Source organism: Festucalex cinctus, chromosome 8 (assembly GCF_051991245.1).
Source record: "Festucalex cinctus isolate MCC-2025b chromosome 8, RoL_Fcin_1.0, whole genome shotgun sequence".
In the NCBI taxonomy this organism is placed as follows: Eukaryota; Metazoa; Chordata; class Actinopteri; order Syngnathiformes; family Syngnathidae; genus Festucalex; species Festucalex cinctus.
Genome location: NC_135418.1, coordinates 14389696 through 14413982, shown reverse-complemented (window position 1 = coordinate 14413982; position 24287 = coordinate 14389696). Strand labels below are relative to the sequence as shown.

Here is a 24287-nt window from a genome sequence, read left to right as displayed (position 1 = left end):
ACCTATACTTAATAATGGGAAATGTTCTTTTTGATTTCTAGAAATACTAGTATGTTTAATATGTCTGTTTATTATTATATTGTTGACAGTTACTAATGTACAAATTTAAAGCATTGTAACGGAATGTATCAAAAATGACACAAATCAGAAGTCATATGTGAAAGTTGATATTCAAAAAAATAATAATAAGTTTGTTCGTTCAAAAGGACCAATAAATACTCTATTTACAAAGAATCTGAATTTTCCCCTAAGATATTTCATAGGGTTAATTTAAATAGTTCAGTGGATACCCTGCCATTGGCCCAAAGTCAGCTGAAATTGGCTCCAGCTAGTCAGGATAAGTGGTACATAAAATTGGATGGATGGATGGATGGATGGATGGATGGATGGATGGATGGATGGATGGATGGATCTTGCACCTCTTTGAAATGCTTGACCATCTGCAGGTTTTTATTTTGGCCCACAGCACAGACATTTGGACAGCATGGCAGAGTTTGCACAGGAGCACAGTTGGAAATCTGTCATCGATTCTGTTTGCGTGAAGGCACTGCACTCGTGCCTCACCTCGTTCACAAGTGTGCGTCTCAGTCTGGAGTTGTCCTTTCCGTTTTCATGGGAACTGAGTAAGAAATCAGAACAAGAGTTAGACACTATTTTGTTTGCAATATGAGTGTCACATGCTCAAACTTTCAAAGTCAATAATGGTAGAACTCAAAGTTGTGCATTGATAATAACATATTCAAAATGGTACAACTCTAAGGGTGATGACATTTTTATTTTTACAAACTTTTCAGAGACTGAATTTGCAAAATTGAGAGATCAGGCTGAAACTACATTAGCTATTCACTATTTTACCACATGCAAATATTTTTTTTTTTAATAGGGATAGGCGTGTAGCCATTGGTATCAGGCTGATAACTGGCCTTATTTCAAATTATCGGTACTCAGGACAGCAGCTGATACCAGTATCGACGACTTCTTGCTGTTTTGCAATAAGGAACTAGAAATTAGAAGGATAGAAAATTGCCTTTAATTTCATGCAATTAACAAAAAAATATTAGGATGCAATAGGTCTTTCGTTAAAATTATGCCAATATTTTATATATTTATTTTGTATTTTATTTTTATTTTTTTTTGGGGGGGGATTGTGAATCAGAAACATCGGTACTTGGCATCAGCAGGTCTGGAAAAAGAGTAATATGGAACATCCCTAATTTTTACAAAAAATATTTGCAGAACATTTTTAGACATGCACACAAATATATATATAAAAAAATGTCATAAAGTGATTGTTCACATGACTGAAAGTATGAAAATGTATATATATATATATATATATATATATATATATATTTTTATTTTTTTTTATTTTTTTTTTGTTTATTTTCCCCCAAGGAGCCAAGGAGCCTCATATGGCAAAATATTGAGTTAAAAAAAATCCACTCGTCTCGTTCCACCCACACTTCACATCTTGGAAATTGAAACAGTTGAAGCACAAAAGAAACTGTCAAATCATTTTTTTAAAAATCCCAAACGGCTGTAAGAAAATTACAATAGAGCTGACAGAAAATGGCACGGTTACAATAGGTATGAGTAAACTTAATTGGCTGTATTGTTGTGGGACGAGTGTTCAAAGTGAACTTTTCCTCTTTCCACCCCAGCGATAATAAGTGTATCATTTGAGCTACATGTGGAAAAGGTACCCTGCGGAATTTATGTGCTATATATTGAAGTTTAAGCTCAATGATTTTTCAAATTATGCAAAATGCACCATCAAAGCCCCCTTCTAAGTCTTCAGCACAATTTCTCAGTGTCAAAGTGATTAACCTAAAAGAAAGAAACATAATTTATCCGTCGTTTGCATGGCGGGTCACCAAACAGCCGAGGCGGCCGTACGCATGAGGATCTATTTTGAGACACAGAGGCGAGAAAAAAACATGATTGACAAGCAACAGCTGGGAAGGAGGATAACACAAGGGTGGGATGCAGGAACACAGGTGTCAGTCACGACGCTTCATTAAAACAAAGGCTGCATCTTTGCGAAGATATAACGCTCTCATGTCTTTGACAACTTTTCAGCACACAAAGACCTTGTTCACATAAGAAGACTGTGAAGTCACTAATACACACAATGCTGTTGTATTAGTCGACTTCACAACTACATTGTATTGGCAGAAATGTTGATGTGAATAAAACCACTAATTAAAGGAGACATATGGAAAATTGACTTTTTAATGGTATGTACACATATTGGCTCTCTGAGTACCTGCCTGACCATCAAGTGTGCAATTAAAGATCCAAAACAACCTACTTAGAAATTATGTGTTCATTTAACGTCAAAAAGTTAGAATGACAGCTGACTGTCTGCCCTGTGATGAGTGTGGGATGTGCTAAAAATGAGCAGGCCTAGACATCAAAACAGTTGTGGACAGCTTGGATTGACGTGTGAACAAGATATATCATATATTTATCTAATCAGAAATGGCGCTATTTATGCACTCTGAACTACCCAATTTCAAGAGTTCCTTCTGGGGGAGTTCAGGCAGAGATGTTGGCACCTGTCATGGCTACTGCTTGACAAAGGAAAATGTTATCGTTTCTAATTAAAAATTCATTTGGGACTAATAATGAGGATACTGACATTGTCACTTACATAAAAACGACAGTGTTGGGGGTGGGGGGTTGACTGTGGTTTGTGGGGTAACAAGTTGTATCATTCATGACTTGTGGGGGATACAGGGTGCAACAGTGTCTTCTAGTGGCCAGTATTGAAATTACAGCATAAGAATAGAGTTTTATTTAAAGGAAACATACTATGGAAAATAATATATGTGTATTTAAATACAGTATATGACTCAATCCATTTATTTATTTATTTATTTAAATCCCACTTACTTAAATTTGGGTCACAGATGCATACATTTCAACTTTTATACAGAAAATTATAAAACACCTATTTGTAACTGTAGTTTAACACTCAAGACACATTTAATACAACAGTGTCCTTAATTATCAATGAAACATGTTGAACTGACATTAAATTTAAAAAAAAGTGCATAATTGCTTGAGATTAAACATGTAAACACATTTGAACATTAAATAATGTACAGTGAACACTGAGCAATTTCAGAGTGGTTCTTTTCTCCAACCTGCGTTTCATTCCTTCTGATTGGATTGTGAATTTTCGTCGCTGTATTGTTTACATTTTCGCTTGCGTCATTGACGAAATTGTCAATTTTAATTATTGTTAATGAATGGCTTTTATTTTAGTTTTCGTTTAATTTTCGGCGGGGGAAAAAAAAAATCGTGACAAAAATGACGAACATTTTTCGTCAACGTTATCACCGTAACCGTAAAGCTAACGTGGATGTTTTTGGAATGTGGGAGGAAGCCTGTCATGTCGGCACAGTGAGAACAGAAAGCCCACACAGGAAGACTGCAGCAGAGATTTGAACCCCAAACTGGAGAACTGTGCGGCACACATGGCAACAACTTGAGATCTGTGCGGCTGTAATTACATAGATATATAAAATTCAAATTCAGGGACGTGTATTCAGGTATATCAAGTGTTGCATTGCCGCCCTCTGCTGGTCGTTCGCTGCATGTGAAAAACAAAAGAAAACCAAAAGAAAACTTGTAATTACATTAAATTATGTTTGGATTTGAAGTTATAGTAAGTTTGTTATTATTGTACATGTGAAAGAGGGGACCTGTGCATATCGTGTAGTACAAAATTAGTATTTATTTTGATGGTCAAAAAAAGAACACAAAGAGGGCGATCTCATAATTCTAAAATTCGTTTGCACATATAATTGTATAGGAGCGGTGTTGTATAAGGTCTCAAGGATTCGAAACTGAGTGGTTGTTGTTGACTGCCACCGAAACACATTAAAGACGTATTAGTAAGAGCATTTTTCACCATCACACTAAGAGCTCAAATTTCTTTTGGTGTGGAAAGCACTGTGTGAGAAATATGTTACATCAAATTTAAATTCTAAGTTAAACTGACATCAGCGATTGGTAATGACACTGGTGCAGTTGTAGCATCACAAATGACACTAATGAAAACAGACTGCGAAAAATAATATGACGACAGGGTTTGGTAAGTGTTTAAAAGATAAACGTTTATATGAATGCATAAAAATGCTATTTGTGGCTATGTCCATCCATGCAGAAAAAAAACAGACACACACAGTACATGCCTTCTCAAAGAAAAAAAAAACATTTGTTTCATGCACACTGTGCTAGTCCATATCACGCACGCCTGCACAAACATTCAATCACAAGGATTAGGAAGCACTCATGTAAGAAGGAACACACAAAAATACCAACTGCACCCTTACAGGGATTTTCATTTGTTTATATGTGCGTGCACATGTGATGTTTTAGTATTGTAAAAAATATATGTCCTGATTGTACTCAACACAGTGCATTCCATGAGTTCCAATTAGTTCTCACTTGAAAACAAATTCCACCATATGAATTAATTGTAACTGAAATAAATGTTTCCATATTTAAACTATTGCCATCATAAAACCTTTAAATTAACAGGAAATGGTTTAAAGGGGAATACACAAAAAAAAAAAAAAAAAAAAAAAAAGCTTTATACTGTATTGCATTTGGGGAAGATCAATTAAATAAGCAGCAAAATCCACCCGTTTTTATCTATCTTAGGGGGCAGCCATTTTGTCATTTTCTGTCAACTGAAAATGATGGATCAATCACAGTTGCTCAGGGCTCAGGTGACACCAACCAATCACAGCTCACCAGTTTTGTTTTGGTCATGTGATGTTTGCAAGCTGAGTCGTGATTGGTGGTTACCTGAGCCCTGAGCAACTATTTTGTCATTTTCAGTCGACAATGTGGCTAAATGCCCCCCGAAACGGATAAAAACAGAATTTGCTGCTTTATTCATATTCCACATGCAATGTTAATCACAATACAGTGTTTAGACTAGTGGGTTGCATAGATCATATATTACAAATAATATTTTCGGTTGGCTTCCCCATTCAAGGGAGCATTTTATGAAAATTGCTTATACAGTCGTGAAAAAAATAGCTATCATCAAGGGTAAAAATAGACTAACCACTGCTAATAAGACGCTGAAACAATAACATGCATAGTAATCCATATTTTTCTTGATCAAAGGTTGCGATGAATTTGCAAAGAAAGGAAGGATGAGAGTCAGCATACACATGCTGTAGCTCACATTGTCACATAATGTTGCCTTTCCACTGCACAATAATGTCTTAGCTCACATTGGACGTACTTCAAATTAGGGCAGCAGTATAGTTAAAAAAAAAAAAAAAAAAAAAAATGGGTTGTGGCTTGTCTGCTAAACTACTTTGGATGATCAAAGGTTCAAGTGAGAAAGAAAAGGAAGCGATGTGTTGTCTTGATTGCAACATAGCTTCCATCTCCCTTTAAAATAAAATGCTGCTGTTTGAATGACATCTTGATATGCACTCAGCTTAGGGGAAAAAAGAAAACATCAAAGCATTTGTCATTTTTGTGACAGTTCATCAAATTCTAGCGCAAGACCAATGAAAGGTGGGTATGGGGGAGAAGGGGCAAAAAAGCAAGTCAGAGTGAGGAATGTGTGCATGGAGCAGCTGCACAGCAAATCTGTTTATTCTGCACAATTTGGCATCAAACACAACAGACTGCTGAGGACCTGCTAGTGCTTGTGGTCCACCATTAAAATGGAATTTATTGCTGCCTTAAGAGTGAGCCCTCATTTGCGCTACTTACTTTCTCCCAGGCTGTGGTAATGGGCGTGCTATGAGGCTTTTTTTTTTTCTTTTTCCTCCACCACTTCTATCAGCAGGCGACAGACATGTCGTCGGAGGCGCTCATTAAAAACCCAAATGGCCTCAGCCTGGGAACGCTGGCGTGCCCACATAGCCGTCAGCCATTGCTGGCATCACTGCCATCTCTCCTGTCACCTGAAGGAACGGCGCCCAAACATCACATTTAAAAGCCTGTTCTGCCCACGAACGCGGCGGTGGCATTTCACGCAAGTGCCACTCACTTCGCAGCACAGCCGAAAAGATGTCAAATGATTTTTTAGTGCTTTATTGTCCACCACTTCCCCCGCACAGGCCAGTAATTTTTGCTTCAATGTGTTGCCATCACAAAAAAAAGAACATTTTCGACATGTGAGGCCAGTCACTGACATGACACTCTCTAGAGAGCAGGTTTTATGTAAAAAAAAATCTTGATGTTAAACCATGTGCTTTTCTTCCCTCATCTTGATTATTTATTTATTTTTTTTAGCCTATTCTGTTTACATAGTCGTGCACAATGAAGGATCTGAAGGCCTATGTACCTTTATATGCCAGAGCAGTTTTTCTGTGTGACAGGGGAATTTAATAGTCTCACTGTGGCTACTGTATATTATTTGTAAATATGTATTACTTACACTATAAACAAACAAGCCCCATCACTGTGCTAAAAACTAAGAGCCATGTGTTGCTTATCAGAACTTGCGATCGCTAATCTGTGCATCCAACAAAACCCAACGTAGGTCTGCTTACCTTTAGACATAAGATGGGGATGTAGCTGTTTCGTTCACATTGTCTGGCGGTTTGAAAATGGCTCTGGATCTTTGTCACCCTGGACCGAGAAACTCTGAGGGGCAGATATACTCTATGTAAACGCGTTACATAACAATGGGGCAAGAGCACAGTGTTCCTTGCGCATACTTTTTTGGAGAAGAATATAAAAGATTAACTTTGTTTAATTTAATTTCACACATATGTGGGAATTCATGTCAGAGACCCAAATAGAGAAAACCTTCCTCCAATAAGTGAAATCTGCAATATAATAATAGCTTAGGCTATCTTATTATTACATTTACAGCACTTAAGGTCTTGAAACACATCAAAATAATAATACATATACAAACATTCAATGTGTAGATGCGGACCTGTCGCCATGGGCGGGCCTTGGGGGTCCGTGCCCGCCCTGTCAGTCAGCCGTGCCAGCCCTAGCAAGATGACTCACCAAGTATTCGTCCTATCAGTCACGTAAACTTGCGTCTTCTGTTTTAAGTAAAGCATGGCGTGCCAGGGACGCGCACTCTGCAGACGTGCCTTAGCCAAATCTACTTCCGGGTGAGGAGGGAGGGCCAAGATGGCGCCGTGAGAGGACGTGTTTTGCCGAGCTCGGTTACCAACGCTATTTCTGTATGGTGAAATGTTATAGACCATCTGCCCCTGGTAAGATAGAACGTTAGAAAGTCGACTCTGCTTGTTTATGTGTGAAACGATGAGTAAAATGCCGAGCTTGGGCAATGAGAAGAGGAAAACGCGTTCTGGGAACGAGAAGGCCTTGACATCCTGCAGCGAAGAAGTTTCGGCTAAAGCGGCTAAAGCTAACCGTAATATCCTTATGGACAGTTGCCACGATTATGCGTTTAAAGACTTGTCTCTCAAGGTGTTGGATGAAGGCGAGTTTGAAGAGAATCCAATTACCCCAAGTAAGTCACCTCCTGGTAAAAGAGGCAAACGTGACGACGTTGGCAGTGAATTTAGTGACTCTACTGTTGCTCCGAACACCATTGCCTCACTTGCACTGCTGATTAAAGGCCTCAGTATGCTTCTGCGAGAGGCTCGCGTCGAGGCGTCACGTTGGAGCTCCGCTCGTGCGTTTGCCTTCCGACTTGTGCGCAATACACATCGGTGTCTGCTGGAGTTTCACACCAAGTCCCGCTGTCGCTATGGCTGGGCCGCCACAGAGTGGCGATTCCTCTGCATTTTATGACGGATTCAGGAAGTTCAATTTAATTCAGAAACACGAAACAAAGCCAGGGGGAGAGTAAGTTCATCACCGTGGCAATTAATTATTGCCAATTTGCACCGGTGTCGGCCCTAAACTCGCCAAAACACAACAGCCGTGCGCTTAGCGAACACAGTTTTTTATTTTTTTATTTTATTTTTTATTGTTGTTTTCCGCCTCTCGTCCCAGGCACATATCCACATGCACAGCCGTGGTCTCCGAGCAGGAAGTCGATTTGCGGCGCCAGTTGCCTTCACGGAAACTATCTGGGCGGGGGGCGGGGAGAGAGAGAGAGAAAAAAAAGAAAAAACGCCATCGAACGGACCAATCAGAAGCGAGCGACGCCCCGCCATCGACATGCGTCCAAGGATTGGCGACGTGTGCACGTCGGCCGGCCGCGAGCGACGCAGCACTTAAAATTCATGGCTCGCGTCGATGAGCGCCGTCGATCACATGATGAGAGCAAACGTGGAGGCATAAATTAGGCTTAACAATAGGTCCGATAAACTTGAGGCACTAATTCAAGAAAACAAAGCTGTAATTACGGATATGCAGAAAAAGATCCACTCCATCGGCGAGGAAGTTAACTCAATGAAAGGGAAAGTTGCTAAGGTTGAGCAGCTCTACCAAGAAGAAAAGAAACATGCTGACAGTTTGGAAAGGAGAGTCGTTGACATGGAAAGACATACTCGGCGCGGGAATCTGCGAATCAATGGCATATCTGAATCCATAGACAATCAGCAGGTCCGAATGGAAGTGATCAAAATCTGCCAGGCTGTCTTGCCCGAGGATAAAAAGCGTCTGCCAGAAGTGATTGACACCGTCCATCGCCTCGGCTCCAAGGATTCTTCGAGGCCCAGAAGCGTGATTATCCAGTTTTCATCTCGGGTTCATAGGATGGCGTTGTGGAAGGCTGCGAAGGATTCCCGATACCTTCGCGACAACGGCCTGCGATTCGCCGAGGACCTTTGCAAGATCGACAGAGAAAACCGGAAGAAAATGTGGCCACTGATAGAAGCTGCTCGCAAGGAAGGGAAAGCTGCTTACTTTGTTGGTGGTCGTGGGTTTATCGAAAACAGGGAAATTTTCCCCCCACTTTGACACTCTTTGGACATTGGGATTTTGTTTTTGATTCTATAAACTCTAATGGGGGCAAGTTCATTTGATGAGTAATAGGCAACGATATTCCAGATGGGTTGGGTTTCTTTTGTTCGTTGTTTGGAAGTCGTCATTATACATTTGATAGTGGATGGGGTTTGAAATATTGATGTTTTTTTGTGGTATGGAATTTCACATGTTTTTGATTGTTAATGGTACAGTTCTTGGTGCTATTCTAATAGTGTTAAGTTACTTGCGACTTACTTGTCTAGTATATAGTTGTTCTCTTTACTGTTTGTGTGATGGTTTTTTGTGTGTGTTGTATTTGACGTGTTTGGATTTTGATTACATTTTTGTCAATAAAAAATAAAAAATAAAAAATAAATATACTTCCGGGTAGATAGTGCGCATTTGCCGGCTGGCGCTGGGACAAAGACTGAGCAGTGAGCACGTTGTGCCGCTTTAATGGGAGCCACCAAACGCCAAACCTCGATCCAGGATGACACAGTTGATATCAATGGGAATCCTGAGTCCACTGGTTACGTTTACAAGTGAGTGTCAAACTTCTATTTTAATTAGTCAAGCCACACAGCACGGATGAATTGTAGCAATACACAGTATGCTGTTAACAGACCCAAGCAGTCACACATACACAACAACAACTATGGAGCATAAAATTATTTATCACTAAAGCAGTTGCAGTACAATGTGAGTTGAATTCTTTTTTTATTGCCAAGTTTGTTCAAGTTGATGACTGTCACTAAGTTCTAATAAAAAAAAAAACAGCACTTTACACATCCTTCTGGATTGATATTCTGCTTAGTTTTCCACTGAACCCATATGTTGTTTCTGTATATCATCGACATAACTCAACCTTATTTCTAAATCACTTTAAAACAGCCATTGCTGCATACAAAGTGCTGTGCATGGAATAGAAATTAGTCTTTTAGTAGACACAAGAGAAATAAAATAACTAGTGCTGTCAAACGATTAAAATTTGTAATCTGATTAATCACACTTTTTAATTTTGATTAATCACGATTAATCAGCTAAATTATTTGCTTAATATAAAATAAATACAAAATACCGTAATATTTTGACATTAACGCATTTTATTATCTGAATGTCATTTGCAAACATTGATTAAATGCATGTACACAATTGCATGCATGCGTGTATTGTTCAAAACGTAACAGCATCATATCAATTGGGTGCAATTAAGCAATTATTAATTAAACGGAAATTACTTTTGTTTTATCTAAAGTCCCGTTGGGGTGTTTTTTAAAGCGAAATTTACCACCGAGCATTCCAACTGGAGTTACTCCGCTCATTTTGGAACAACAGGCGTAGGAAATGCTGTGCATTGACCTAATCACGGACCTGCGCAGCCTTCAATGTAACCATCCGCGGTTACGTTCAAGGCTCAAGTGCGGTAAAAAATAAATAAAAATAGTGCGATTAATCTGCGTTAATACGTGATTAATGCGACATTTTTCTGTGATTAATTAATCTATTAACGCTTTAACTTTGACAGCCCTAAAAATAACAAAAAAAAATTAATTTGAGTAAATATAAGTAGATAAGTATACACGCAAATGAAATACTAAAAAAAAAAAAAATTCTTTATAAGTATATAAATAAAATAACACAAAATACAGAAGGCACCATAAAAAAAAAGTAAAATGATGTGAAGTCTCATGCTGAATCAAAGATCAAAGAATAGAGATGTCTGGCAAAAATGAAAGGAAATTTTGTCCATATCGTACAGCCCTAATCCAACACGCAAATTAAGGCAACTGCTAGCCAATTCCAGATAGAAGGGGCTGGGTCACAGAGTCATTCATTCGGACATAGTTGTTTACAGAAGTGAAGAGTGGATTTGTTTCAAATGAACTTGTGAGTTGAATAAATGCAAAATGAACTACACATTTTTTTTTCAGTTTGTCTTTTAGATTTCAGAATGAACTGCCGCTTTTAAGTGACAGAAAATATTTCTGAACACTTTTGCAGTTGTCACAATGCCACTGTTCAACCTGATGAACATTAGATTTAGGTTGATAAAGTGTGCCCCCCCAAAAAAAGGTAATGCCCCCCCCCTACAATTTCTTTCTGGTGACGGGTCTGTGTAGATGTGTGGATCCCAGTGTTTACTGTAAACAAATCACGATTTTTCCAAACTAACAACGTGAACATATCTCACAATATAGATCAATAATCATGCCCAAAGATGAACATTATCAAATTAATAACTTGCAGTTGTTATCTGTAAACATTAAAAGCAGGACTGAAAAAGGACTGAATCGTTCAATAACATTTTTGTAATCGTAAGTTTCTAATTGCTTCAGCAAAAACGATGCTGGCACTTCCGGTTTTCTCTTCTTTAAAGGAACACTTTACTTATTGATCCATTTTTAGCAGCAAAAAGTTGCTACTTTTTCAATAATTAATTTGGTGACGTGATTATTTTTTTATGTACATTTAATAACTTTTAAACCGATGTTAAAATGAATCGAACGCCGGCATGTTTGTTACACGTGACTAAATAACCCGGATGTTTACGTCACTAGTGTGTAAACGCTACACTATGGAAGCACTATGCAACGCAGCCGTGCATCTAGCGTCAAACCCGGAAGGATTAAACCTTATCGCTTCGATCCAACACGACAAAATAACCCTACCGAAGGAAAGTCTGCCTTGGATGTGAAAGTTGTGGCGCCAGATGGTCTTTTCGGGCACAAAATAAACTTTAACGAACGAGTGAATCAGGCGGGGGGGTGGTGCGGGAGCTGCACAGGAATGGACAATCCGCTAATGAATGTGTGCTGGCTGGAAATGAAAGAACTCGAGGATCGGTTCCTTGCGGACAATCTCAACTGCCAATATCCAACAGGTAACGTGACACACAGCACGAGCAATGCAAAACGTGTGGAACTGACGAACTATTTCAGGAAAAAGAAAAAATAGTAAAATTAAATGTATCATCGTTACAGCGCCCAACCTCCCCTAGCTGTTTTTTTTCTTTTCTTTTTTTGCGTAGCGTCCCGATGATGTAAACGAAAGGTTGCAAGAAGGTTGTGTATTAACCGTGTTTATTTATAGACAGAATGAAGTAAGGAAATGCGAGACGCCGTTACCTAGGCTGGTTACCACAGGAAGAACAGCGGGACAGAACACAAATGTAGTACGTCGCACACGACACATGATAATGACACTAATCCACATTCTATAAATTTTTTGGTAAAATAAGATTATGAACATGGTCAATTTGTGAAGTATAAACAACTTACGAGCTAATAAAACATAACGTCCTCGTCCCCGTACTTGACGATGTTCACACTCAAATGAATTATGAAATAAAACAGTCCGTGCAGTATAATAACGAAACATGCCTACCTTTCGCTTTAAATTTGCTTCGCTTCTCCGAGATCTTTCAGTGGCCGTAGGTAGGGACTCGATTTGTGCCGGCTGTTGGTGACAGTGAAGGCTCCGTGTTGCTAGCAGTTGCGGAAATAGCCGCCAGAGATCCTCCATCGGCTGGATTATTTCCCACGTCTGGTTCTTTAAAGATACTCGGTACTGCGTTGGGCTTTAGTATTAGGCGTGTGGCGTACCCCATCTCAAATTGTAACATATTTTCGAAGTCCTCATGCCTGAAATGTTCGCTGCACACACGCGCCTGCTTGTCCTTGCCGGGAGGTTGACAGCACTTAGCAAACAAACCATTGTCTACTCAAGTGTTTTTTTTTTTTTTTTTTTTTTTTTTTTTTTTTAAGGGGGGTCTCGCGGGTTTTTCCTTGCCGACGCCTTGCAAAATTTTGCAATACACAAAGGCATAAGTGACAGTTTGTGTCCTCCCCGTTGTTATGTCTGCGTGAACTACTGTTCGCCAAGCGAGTATACACACTAGTGACGTCACCACTCGGGGGCGTTGCAACACGGAAGTACTTCTATGTTGAAGAAAAGTTAAATAAATCAATATAAGGGTGTATTCTTCAGCTCTTATGCATTTTTCGTAGCTAAACTAACTATTTACTGCCGATCAAGCCATACATGTAAAATTAAAGGAGCCTTCCTTTAAAATTTATAGTGCCAAAACATCGTCGTATTACTCCACCTAAAGGCCAAAAGCGGGATTACAATTCAAAATAAAGGACAAAGTTGAGAGTTTAAAAAGTGGAATGGACCAAAAAAAATATATATATATCAGAAGCATGCAGGAACCTACGATGGAGTGGTGTTTACTGTGCTATGGTTGTATACAAGCCATTAAAAACTCAATTATTCAGAATATTGACTGCCAACGCCTCTATTTGAAATCTGCTAAATTGCACACAGCAGGTGTTGCGCTCCAAAAATATCCTAGCGATCCGGACTGGAGGTTTTGGTAAGGTAACTTTTCTGTCACAACAAAGGGCAGGATTAGCTTGTAGACAAACTGACCTGAGCATACCTCCCGGTTCTTATCAAAAGTAAAATAGGCCAAAATCCTGCAGATACAATGTTTTGACTTTCAGCCATCAATAGGTCTCCAAAACAAGAAAATGTGTACCCACCGTTTGCTTTGATGCCGTATGACTGACATGGAATTCAGCATGCAGAGAATTACCAACGCCGCAAACTTCATTACACGTTTCATCTTTGCCACCACGCACTGACCCGTACATCACTCAACACAAATAAAAAAAACTTTACTCATTGTTCAACCCTTCCCAAAGAATTACTTAAAATCCCACTCTAAGATCAAGATATTGGCTAGTGGAAAATTCTTTGGTATGAAAGGGATTGTAAATTAAAAAAAATAAAATCAAAGATATTCCATCCATCTATCCATCTTGTTGACAGCTTATTCCTCACAAGAGTCGCAGGGGACGCTGGAGCCTATCCCAGCTGGCTCTAGGCAGTAGGCGGGGGACACCCTGGAGTGGTTGCCAGACAATCGCAGGGCACACAGAGACAAACAGCCATCCACACTCACAAGCACACTTAGGGACAATTTGGAGCACCCAATTAACCTGCCATGAATGTCTTTGGAATGTGGGAGGAGACCGGCGTGTCCGGAGAAGACCCACGCAGGCACGGGGAGAACATGCAAACTCCACCCAGGAAGGCCGGACTTGAACCCGAGTCCTCAGAACTGGGAGGCGGACGTGCTAACCAGTCATTCACCATGCTGCCCGATAATATTACATGTTTACTCTAAATACATTATCAAGATACATCCTAACATCTTGGGAATGACTGCAGTGCAGAATATAACAGTATCAGCATAGTATGATTACCTAGTGTGCATTTGCCACTTCAGTGTACAGAGACAGAGGAAAAGAAGAGAAACTGTGTGGTTTCAAGCCATAATAGTCACACCACCACAATGACTAATATACATCTTAATATATCCCTGAGATGCCACTCCAATCAGTCTACGTTTGCCAACCATTCAAACAAGTGAAGTACTTGTCAGTCAAGTTTTTTGTTGAACGAGGAGGTTCAACTTTTCACATTGTTGAATTAGGGTGCCCAACACTTTAAACACATACAATTCATGTATTTACTAGTACGTCTACATCAATAAGTATACGACTGTAGGCAACAAGGGTACGCGCGCTTCCGGGTATACAAGGATTCATTTATTCACCCAATAAAATAGACAAAAATATTTATGACTGCAATATAACAGTCGTTAATATACCAGATGGCCACGTTACAATCATTTACCAACCCAATAAGATCCAATCCAAACAATTTATTTTATTTAGTCTCCCTTCAAGGGCAGCATGTTGTTTTAGAGGTTAGGACCGCAGCACAAATCTGACGTTTGTGGTTTGAATGTCAGGGGCGAGCTTCCTGTGTGGAATTCACATTTTGCCTGGTGCTTGTGTGGCTTTTTTTCCGATTACTTCCAAAAGTCAACCGGGATATGTTCCAGCTCACCCGATACCATAATGTGGACAAATGGTGTAGAAAATGGATATGTACAAAATTGAAGCTCAATTTTGATTGATGCAGTGCAGTATTCTGTGACTGTATGATCTAGTAAGAAAGGGAAAAAATATTTAAGAACTGATTGGCTCAAGAAAGACATTGGGAAACATTGCTCTAGTATTAAAAAGGATGGCATCATTTTACTTTGCTAATCAATTTCATGTCATTTCGGGGACACATCATTATCATCATGGCAATCGGTTTCCCTTAGTTACTCACAGTTTACACTTGTAGCCAGAGAGCATGAACTCAGGGCCCCATAAATCTCATCGGCCAATGATAAATTCATATTTAATGACCATGGTCATTGTCTGGAAAGAAGGAACATTCTTTCATTACGGCCGCCGACGCCCGCTGCTTGGTCGAGATAATTGATTTCTCTGTGGTAACAAGGTATCGACCACGAGTGGTAGCCGGCTAAGATGGCAGTTTGATTCAAAGGCGTGGAGAAGGAGCGTACGCTTGTGTGTGTGTTTGTGTGTTGTGGGGGGGAGAAAGATAGTGAGAGCACTGAAAGGCAAACAAGCCACACATTTATTTGTGGTTAGCATGTCAAGTTATAGTTCGGTTTTCCACCATTTTGTACATTTAACTCACCAAGTGGAAAACATATTGATTTCATAATTCTCTGAAAGTAGAAAATAAATCTGTGGGAGCACTCCACTCCACTTGGCAGTGCTCCTTCATGTTTATACATGTACCGTGTTGTTGCCCTAACCAGTCCGCATGTCATGTTTGTGAAGTGTTAAAATGTTTGCTGTTGCAGACCGCATTGGCTAGCTGAGCTTTGACTGACAGTTATTGAGTTGAAGTATCACAGGTGCTGACTTATTGGCTCTAAACTGGAGTAGCCAGACAAGCCCTACAAAGCTGGAGGATGATGAACATAAACGCCATCTGAAAACAGTCAATAAGTGAAGCTTACAATACAATGACGTATTGATTGCATTCATCTCCCTGAAACTGTAATCATAGTGTCCTCCTACTGCACCACTAACCGCACTTCAGTATATAAATAGAGGACTTTGATACCGTCGCCGTTGTTGTGTGTTTACAAGCTTACAATGTAATTTATCTAAGCGCTCTTAATTGGACTAGTTACTCATTTGGCCCCTGCAGTCCCACAGCAGAGTGGAGCTCGAACAGCACACACTCTGGCTAGAACACGAAGGGAGCTCCACACACATACATAGGGAGCCAGCTGTTTGATGCCTGCTGCAGGCGAGCGTATGCTGCACGGTACGCCATAAATAAATACAGCATTCCCACATGAGGGACACATCGACACACAGGAGGCCTCATTTCAGGCTAATGAACTATTAATGTTGATTTGAAATGCAAACATTTTGGAAGAGTCTCCTCTGCAAAAAGAGAGAGCGAGAGAGAGAGCGAGAGAAAGAGCGAGAGAAAGAGAGAGAGAGAGGAGAGAGAGAGAGAGAAATAAACTGGGACATCTTTTAATATTTCAGCCATATTTAATAATATTTAAGGCCAGAAATCCAGTATTCAATGAGATTAGAAAGGCGTCTGTCAGTAGGTGTGCTGCCAGGAACCAAACCTGCATGTGTCATGAGTATGCCTTGCAAAGGAATACACACGAAGAAAAGCAAAAATGACATGTAATGCTTTATTATTTTTTTTACCTCAACCATGTACTGTGTTCTTTTTAGAGATCCACTGGACTCCAGTTTGGGCTAGCAGAACTGAGTACAGAATGATATTTGGCAAAAAAACAAAACAAAACAAAAACCTGTATTGATTACTTTTTTTGTTTAACTAAAACGTTTATATTTAAAATAAAAAAATAAAAAATAAAAATAAAAAAGCACAGCTGGAATACAAACGCATCCCTAGTGAGCTGTTCTTAGTAAAGACAATCACAGACGTTTGTTACAATTGAACAATCAGAATGAAAGAATAATACAATAGCAGCCTCTAGTGGTGAGTACATCCATTCAGTTTGTTGCATAGACAGAGTGCAAAACACTGCATAACTCCCATTCAGTATCAGTGTTGAGATTAGTAGTGTTACTTAGGCATGTGCATTAGTATGATTGCTTAACATAAACATAAAATACAGTGTTTAAAGTGTGTTTCAGCTCAATGGCAGAATACTCTCAAGCTAAGTTTTTTTTTTCTCTCCCTTTGTCCCCATTTCATATGCCGCTCCATCCCTGAGGGTGTGGTTACAACCACACATTCATCAATGGACGATTGAGCAGACAAAAGAAAATATTCTTCTAATAGGTGAGTTGCGATTGCTTGGTCATTAAAGCCTCAAAACGTCATTAGCACGTGGTGGTCCTTAATAAGTAAAGACTTTAAAAAGGTAGAAAAATTCTTCATGTGTACAAATTTGATTAGAAAGAAAAAGCATGTCGATATAAAGCATTCTTAAGATACAATTGCACATATAGTTTTACTCACATTCTTGTGGAATTGAGCTTGTTATTGCAGCAAGTAATACAGAGTTCGTTATGGGATTTCTTTGTAAACTCCAGTCGGTCTCTATTTCAGGTGTGGCGACTCGAAGAAGTTGACCCGGGCGTTAGCAGATGTTTTGTTCTTGCTCGAAAATCTAAAGATTGTGGACAACATGTTTAGAACATTGTGCATATTAGGATGAATCAGACACGCCAACATTTGAATTTCGCTAGTGCCTTTATGTTTTTGTTTTTTTTGCTCTAGTTTCATCTCTCCGCAAAATAACATTTTATGAAAATTACAGAAAATCTACTGAGTCTACATTAAGCTTGAATTTTGGGCCTAAATCGCTATATTTTATTAAAGACTATGCATGCTCATTAAAAAGTATGTTTTCAGCTGGCAGAACTTTGCCTTTTTTGCAGACCTTTATATTCAACAAACTATGGCATAGCTATGATAAGTTTATATCCATTAATATTTATCTGATTTGTATGACTTCCTGTCAAATTACATTAAAACCATCTTTTTTAGGCAATGGTCATTTTGCAGAATTAACTAAAAATATTTTATTTATTACCATAGAAAATAAAATATACACACACAACATACATTGTAAAAGTTTTGATAAAAAAAAAAAAAAAAAAAAAGATTTTAGCTAACTTATGTAGTCAATGTTTAATGTGATGACAGATTGATAACGGAGGAAGAAGAAAAAAGTTGATCAGCTGCCATGTTTTTCTTTTCACTTCATCTGGTAAAAGTTTTGCAATTTTTGGACTTGATTCTGAAATTACTTATGCAGATGCTGTTATAATTGGTGCCAGGTTGGCAACAGTATTGCAGATATTAAGATGCTACTTGTTTCACCTGGGAGATGTGGATAAATATGCAACGCCAACTACCGAAAACAATACATAGAGAATGAAATTTTAAGCAACCTTATTGTCAAATATTCTGAATAGGGACAGACTGATGATTTGTATCCTGCACTGTTCATTATTTTTTGAAAACAAAGATGTCTATTGTCTAAAGAAAAGAAAAAAAAAAAAAAAACGCGTTGCAAACTGAAAAGTTGTTTAATAAAAACTATTGGCATTTAAACAAAGCGTTGGCGCTTGTATTCAATATTTTGACAAATATTTCCCTTTTTACGGCAAACAAATATTAGCCCCTTTGGCTACCGTACTAATAATCAATAGTGGCCCTGAAAAATACTCTAATTCTTTCTAATACTGATGTTTTGTTGTTTTGAAATTTATTAATTGGTAAATTCTTGCTTTGCGGACCCAGTAGACTATTAGATAAAATTCCGAAATGTTACTAGTACACAAACATTTTTGCTTTTAAGGCCAAGTTAAAAAAATAAATTAAAATGAAAAAATCTGATGTTTTATTTGTAAGGGATTTGATGCACCCCATAACACAAAGGCTAGTGTGTGCAATGTGCATGGATGAACTTACAAGGTGGTGCTGGACAGAGTCTGCATCATACGCTTTGACAGAGAGCTGGAGGAGGGCGTCTTTGTCATCAACTGGTGCTCAGGAGTGGTCAGTGGTCCAAGCATGCTTACTGCAAAAAAACACATTCAGGTTGGAGGTACAGTCATAGTACACAACCATGCTTGGAAATTATATATAATCATAACTGTATGATCTTGATACAGTGATTTACCATTATGAGTTGGAGTCTCAGCGAGGTTAGCATTTTCCATGTCTATATTATCTGGATATGCATACTGACTCCAGTAGCTTGCCGGGATGCTAAACAAGCGCTCAATTACCTGGAAGGAGAAAAAAATTAGTCCAACAGAATCCCGAAGAGAACAAATACACTTGCAGTATGTTACTTGATAAGGAATATACTTCACCCGTGGTTGTTTGCTTGTGTCACTAAGGACAGTCATAGTGTCTGGGTTTGGAACCGCATGGCCCACAAGGGTTGGCCCAAACACCCTGGCCAGGTTTGTCACATCCATCTTTGTATCCACACTCTTTGACACTCTGGTGGAAAAGTATGACATGCCTGACTAACAAAATCTCACAGGTGAAGACAAGTTAAAACTTCAAAATTTAATGAAAGTTACTTCAGCAGATGGATCATGATGCAGGCCAGGGTGTCTCGGTTGGGGTGAGGCAGATCGCTGATGGCGTGGTACAACAAGGCAAGACTGTTCCCATCATCCTGGATTTCTACAACAAAATTGCAAGGAACATATTATGGAAATTGACTTTTTATTGTTCATCGCTGTGTGTGGAGAAGTACTTGGCCACCCATCAAAGTGTGAAATAAAACCAACTATATTTTTTTTGTTACTGTAACAGACAATTTTTGAAAATGGGCCTGTGAACGGGCAGTTCTACACTTTTACCCAACAGTTATCTAACATATGTCCAGTGTAGGTAGGAACTGCTGCTTACACAAGTTAAAATGCTTTCCTTTTTTTACAGATGTACTTTTAATAGTATAAAAAGGCGATAAAAGGTGGGCTCACTTCAGCCAGAGGGTGAATAAAATGTACTATAGTTTTATATAAATCCCTGGGCTATTGTGATAGCCACATGGCAACCATTGTAGAATGTGAACAAAAAGTTTTGCGTCTCCTTTGTAGCCAACCTCTTTTTTGTTTTCTTTTTTTTTTTTTGTTTACTGCAAACAGTGGATAAAGAGAGGAATCTGACCAGCTGCCTCCATGAAGGTTTTGTTGAGGCGGAAGGTGAGAATTGGCTCAGGTAGGTTCCTGAGGAAGTCTTTAAGAACCCCTGTGATGACGTTGATGTCCTCTACTTTGTTCAGCTGGGGCAGTGTCTTTCCTCGAATCAGCTTCTCCTTCAGTGCTTTCACCTGACGCTCCTGGCCAGAGATTCTGTACAGGCCAACCTGGGAATAGGAGAGATTAAGAAATGTGGTGCTGTGATACAGTGAACAAGAATCTAACCCCAAAATGAATTTGAATTTTACAAAAAATAAAAAATAAATCTATCAGGAAGGTCACAAGCAAAGAGGCTCACTCACCTCACGGAGGCCTCTGCGCTCAATCTCTTTGATGCAATAGATGACTAAAGCTGGGATCCTTGGAGACGTGTCGGGTGCAAAGTCAGCCAGGGTGCTCTGCAAGCACACCACGTGAATTCATATTGTGGTATGAAGACTCACAAGTAGAGTGGGAAGCAATGAGAAAGATATGTTGCACCTCTGCAGTCCTGATGGGAGTGCTGATGGACGCAGGATTGCAGGGCAGTGGGCAACAGTCACGGCACTCGGGATGAGTCACCATCCTGCAGTCCTGACAGCGAAGGTACATCTTGCCAAACTTTGTTCTTTTTCCACATGGTGCACAGAACTCTGATTTGATTACCTTTATGAGAGCATGGTTAAAAAAAAAAAGAAAAAAAAAAAGAAAGAAAAAAAAACTTTTACACAAAGCCAAAGGAAAAGAGGGTGACAGAAAACTTGGATATTTCTGAACTTTTTAAAATTTCCATGGCACTAAAAGCAAAACGTTTAGACGACAAAAAAACAAAAACAAAAAAACGAAATGCCATAATAACCTCTTTATATAGACCCGATACATATAATGAAATGTAGTAGATTTTCACTGATATTTCCGCTGTTGTTTTGGAGAATGTAAATTCAAATGAACACAGAAGTACAAAGTAGAACATAATATGTAAATAAATTATAGACAGTAATATTGAGTGACCACATATTGAACCAAAGCAAATAGCTTGGTGGAAAAAATGTTATAATAAAAGCTCACTGTTTTGGTGACAAACAGATGCTGCTTTCCTCCTCCTCTCTTCGCTTTGGATGTTTTGAGGAAAGGTGGCAAATACGAGACTGGTGTGTTGGGTGCTTCACTGTTGGTTTCAGACAGTTCAGTAGAGGTTAATTCAGCCAAGGCTTGGGCAGCTGTCAGAACAATCACAAGACAAGATATATAGTCACAATATTTTATAAGTACAAACTGTATATGGATTAATAGTCACCACTACTGAATCTAGAAAGGAGTTTCTCACCACTCTTCTTTCTGCTGCGCGTCTGATACGGGACTGTCTCGATAGTGGACACAGCCTCAACAGCTCTGCCATTTATTGGCAAAGTGATGGTGGTTTTAGCAACTATGGAGTCATTTATCTGTGTATAATGACATTTTCAAGAAATGTTCAAAAAGAGCAGACACATTAATTGTCAATATTATTGAAATGTACTTACGCGATCAGATGCACGTCCCGTGGAGCGAGGTTTCTTAAACGCCTGTGGAGGAACCTCAAGTTTTTGAGAGGAACGCTGTGGATTACAAACGAAGTTTTTAAAGTAGCTGTATAGTTTGACTTCTGAAAAGTTTAAAACACTGAGGGAAAGCCATGTTGTGTACTTTTTTTTTTTAATCTGTAAAATTCAACACTTTCTAATATTTCATTATTGTACATTCCATACCTTTGGGGTTTATTATTTTTGATCTATTTTGCCTCTGTAAGTTTGCTTTGTAGTTTGCTTTTTGAACTGAATGCCACATGAACATTTTCACAGTGTGAAAAAAATAACGGTGTATCACAAAAACCCGGTTACCAAATTAGGACAAATTTAAGACTCACTCGTTTCGGACGTCTCCGCAGTCTCACAGTCTTCAGGACAGAAGAATCGCAGGCCTATGGGAAATTTGATTTAACTTGCAGCCGGTCTACTTTAACAAATGCAGAAACTTCAAACAATATGGAATAATGTACCATGGAGTCATCTGTTTGATCAAAGCTGATGTCTGACATAATTACGGAGGATGATTCATCAATGGTCATCAACCTGTATGACAACCAGCATCAATGTGCAATTATGTGAAACTTCTCGTGTGAGGGACTTCATGCAACGTGAGAGATATTGAACAACACTTTTCATACATTATGCATATCATCTTGGCATTTGGAAAGGAACACATTTGTCTCAGTTAAAAAAAAATAAAAATTCTTAATTTCAAACCACAGTTAAAGAAACTAACCTGCCGGAGTTACGGTTGGACTTAGCAGCCTTTGCAGCCTGAGAATGCGCACTGAGGAAGGCCAGGGCAGAACGCTGCTCCTCACTTAGGTGGATACTATTACTGCTCTCTGCTAACAGCATATCCCGGATCAGCTGTAGTTGTCGGTCCTGGTGGTATGATGAGAGGGATACATTTAAAACTTATCGCATTTTAAAAAATGCATGGCTTGCAGCATAAGGATGAAAACATGGGACAACCATTCAAGAACAAGAACAAAGTCAAAGTGGTACAATTTGGAGCTGAACACATTTTATCATACTGTATTTACAAAAACAAAACAAAAAAAACAACAAAAAAAACATGGCAAACAAAAGCTGAAATTGATGGTCATGGTCATGTGAGACATCAGAATATCTCCTTTAAGGCGCCACAAGTGCATCACAAGGTTTTACGATCGTGACAGTTTTAGCCTGGAACAAATTAGCCTGTGTATGACTTTGGAGCTTCGACTTTACATTAGCTTCATGAAACAAAACGTCACAAACCAGCTTCTCATAGACAGCTTCAGCCTTCTGCCGCCGTCGGATCTCCACATCCACTTGGTTACGGGCATGCTTCAGTTTGACCTCCAACGCTCCCCTCTTGGTTTCTGCTTTAGCCAGCATCTCTTTGCAGGACAGCAGCTCCTCACCTGACTGCAGCCACTTCTTTCGCCAGTCCTCAAAGTTTATGGACATCTGGAGAAACTCTAATGACAAAACGGAAGAAAATGTGCAGTGCTTGTGTTGTTACAAGTGGCCACAACAGCCATTGTGCAAGGAGCAGTGGTTCAGATGATGCAAGTTTCAGGTCATGTGCATATTAAATTTAAGAGTAGACTCTCGGAATGACTACTATATAAATTTACTGTGTTTTAAAAACCGGACGGGAAGCTTGAAAACAAGTCTCAATCACTCCCAGCTATTTTCACAGAAGCAATCCCCTTCACTGTTTTACTGGATTTTGACTGATTTTGCAAGGCCCACAGAATATTGTGTTCTATTGCTATAAAAACATGGAACCTACCAAAAGAAAGATTAAAGTCTCTTCTTTCATCGGGGTGGGGGTGGGTATATTTCTGTTTCCGTTTTGCAGCAATTAGCATTAAAATATAGCTAACATAGCCATATAACAGACAGACTTGTACTTTTAGAGTAGTAGCAGACAATCCAATCCCTACTGGACCAACACTGTGTAGCAGCCTTCACCTTCACTTGCAAACACTGGGGAAGTGTGGCAGTGCCAGCAACTTACGAGGTTCGACGCTCTCAATCAGACTGTCCGCCTGAGTCTGTAAACTCTGGAACTGGTTGTGCAGCTTCACCACTGCCGACTCCATTGTGTCCGTCTGCGGGTAGTAACGTTAGCCTACATGGAAAGCAACGTTAGCTTGGGAAGCTAAAGTGGTCAGTCGATGACTCGCTACAACCGATGAAGTTAAACCACACAAGGAAGGTAACCACAAGATTTGGAAACGCATTTGCGGTATTCAGACAGTTTTTATGTATTACTATGAGATCAATCATGTTAACGCCTGGTGTCCCCGCAACCAAGCGGTCGCCTGTTGTTAACTTTAGCGTTGTTGGGTTAGCTTAGCTACCTCTCGTAGAAGTACAAATATAAATAAATAAAAGTAGCTACCTCTGCAACGTATTCCCTGTAGTAATATGAGTGACATGTAACGACCGAGCCAACGTCCAACGTTGACACAAAACGGACTGGAGTTAATTCCCACTGCGGAGCCGAGCCACACCTGTCTGATACAGTTGTCACATTCCTCTAATTTCAAAATCAGCGCCGTTTTTTCTTCGTCGTTGAATAACTACGAATTAGACTATCTACTGCCACCACAGGTTTATAGATGTAACTACAGCGAAAAGTAACGTACGGAGAGTGGGTGAAAAAGAGAGGGAGAGAGAGAGAGAGAGAGAGAGAGAGAGAGAGAGAGAGAGAGAGAGATGGGATTAAAAAAATACAATTTTTAACACA

General features: G+C 39.3%; 1 protein-coding gene across 4 annotated transcripts; it reads right to left on the bottom strand.

The window, feature by feature from the left end:
* Positions 1 to 386: 386 nt before the first annotated feature.
* LOC144023700 (rac GTPase-activating protein 1-like) lies at positions 387 to 24092 on the bottom strand. Of its 4 annotated transcripts, XR_013284592.1 has the most exons (19): positions 23940 to 24092; positions 23553 to 23666; positions 22805 to 23007; positions 22278 to 22426; positions 22012 to 22084; positions 21880 to 21933; positions 21497 to 21571; positions 21301 to 21418; positions 21042 to 21193; positions 20475 to 20639; positions 20297 to 20392; positions 19963 to 20161; positions 19368 to 19473; positions 19152 to 19284; positions 18956 to 19064; positions 18745 to 18853; positions 17284 to 17434; positions 6537 to 6630; positions 387 to 619 (listed from the first exon to the last, which is right to left on the bottom strand). XR_013284592.1 is itself a non-coding variant. In XM_077529443.1 (17 exons), the coding sequence occupies exons 2-17, from the start codon at positions 23635 to 23637 to the stop codon at positions 17365 to 17367; spliced, it is 1896 nt and encodes a 631-aa protein (XP_077385569.1). In that variant the 5' UTR covers positions 23638 to 23666; positions 23940 to 24092; the 3' UTR covers positions 16470 to 17364. The 4 variants fall into 4 exon arrangements, 2 of the variants coding, with proteins under 2 accessions (XP_077385569.1, XP_077385570.1); XR_013284593.1 differs by lacking the exon at positions 6537 to 6630 and having other exon boundaries at positions 389 to 619; XM_077529443.1 differs by lacking the exons at positions 387 to 619; positions 6537 to 6630 and having other exon boundaries at positions 16470 to 17434.
* Between the last annotated feature and the right edge of the window lie 195 nt (positions 24093 to 24287).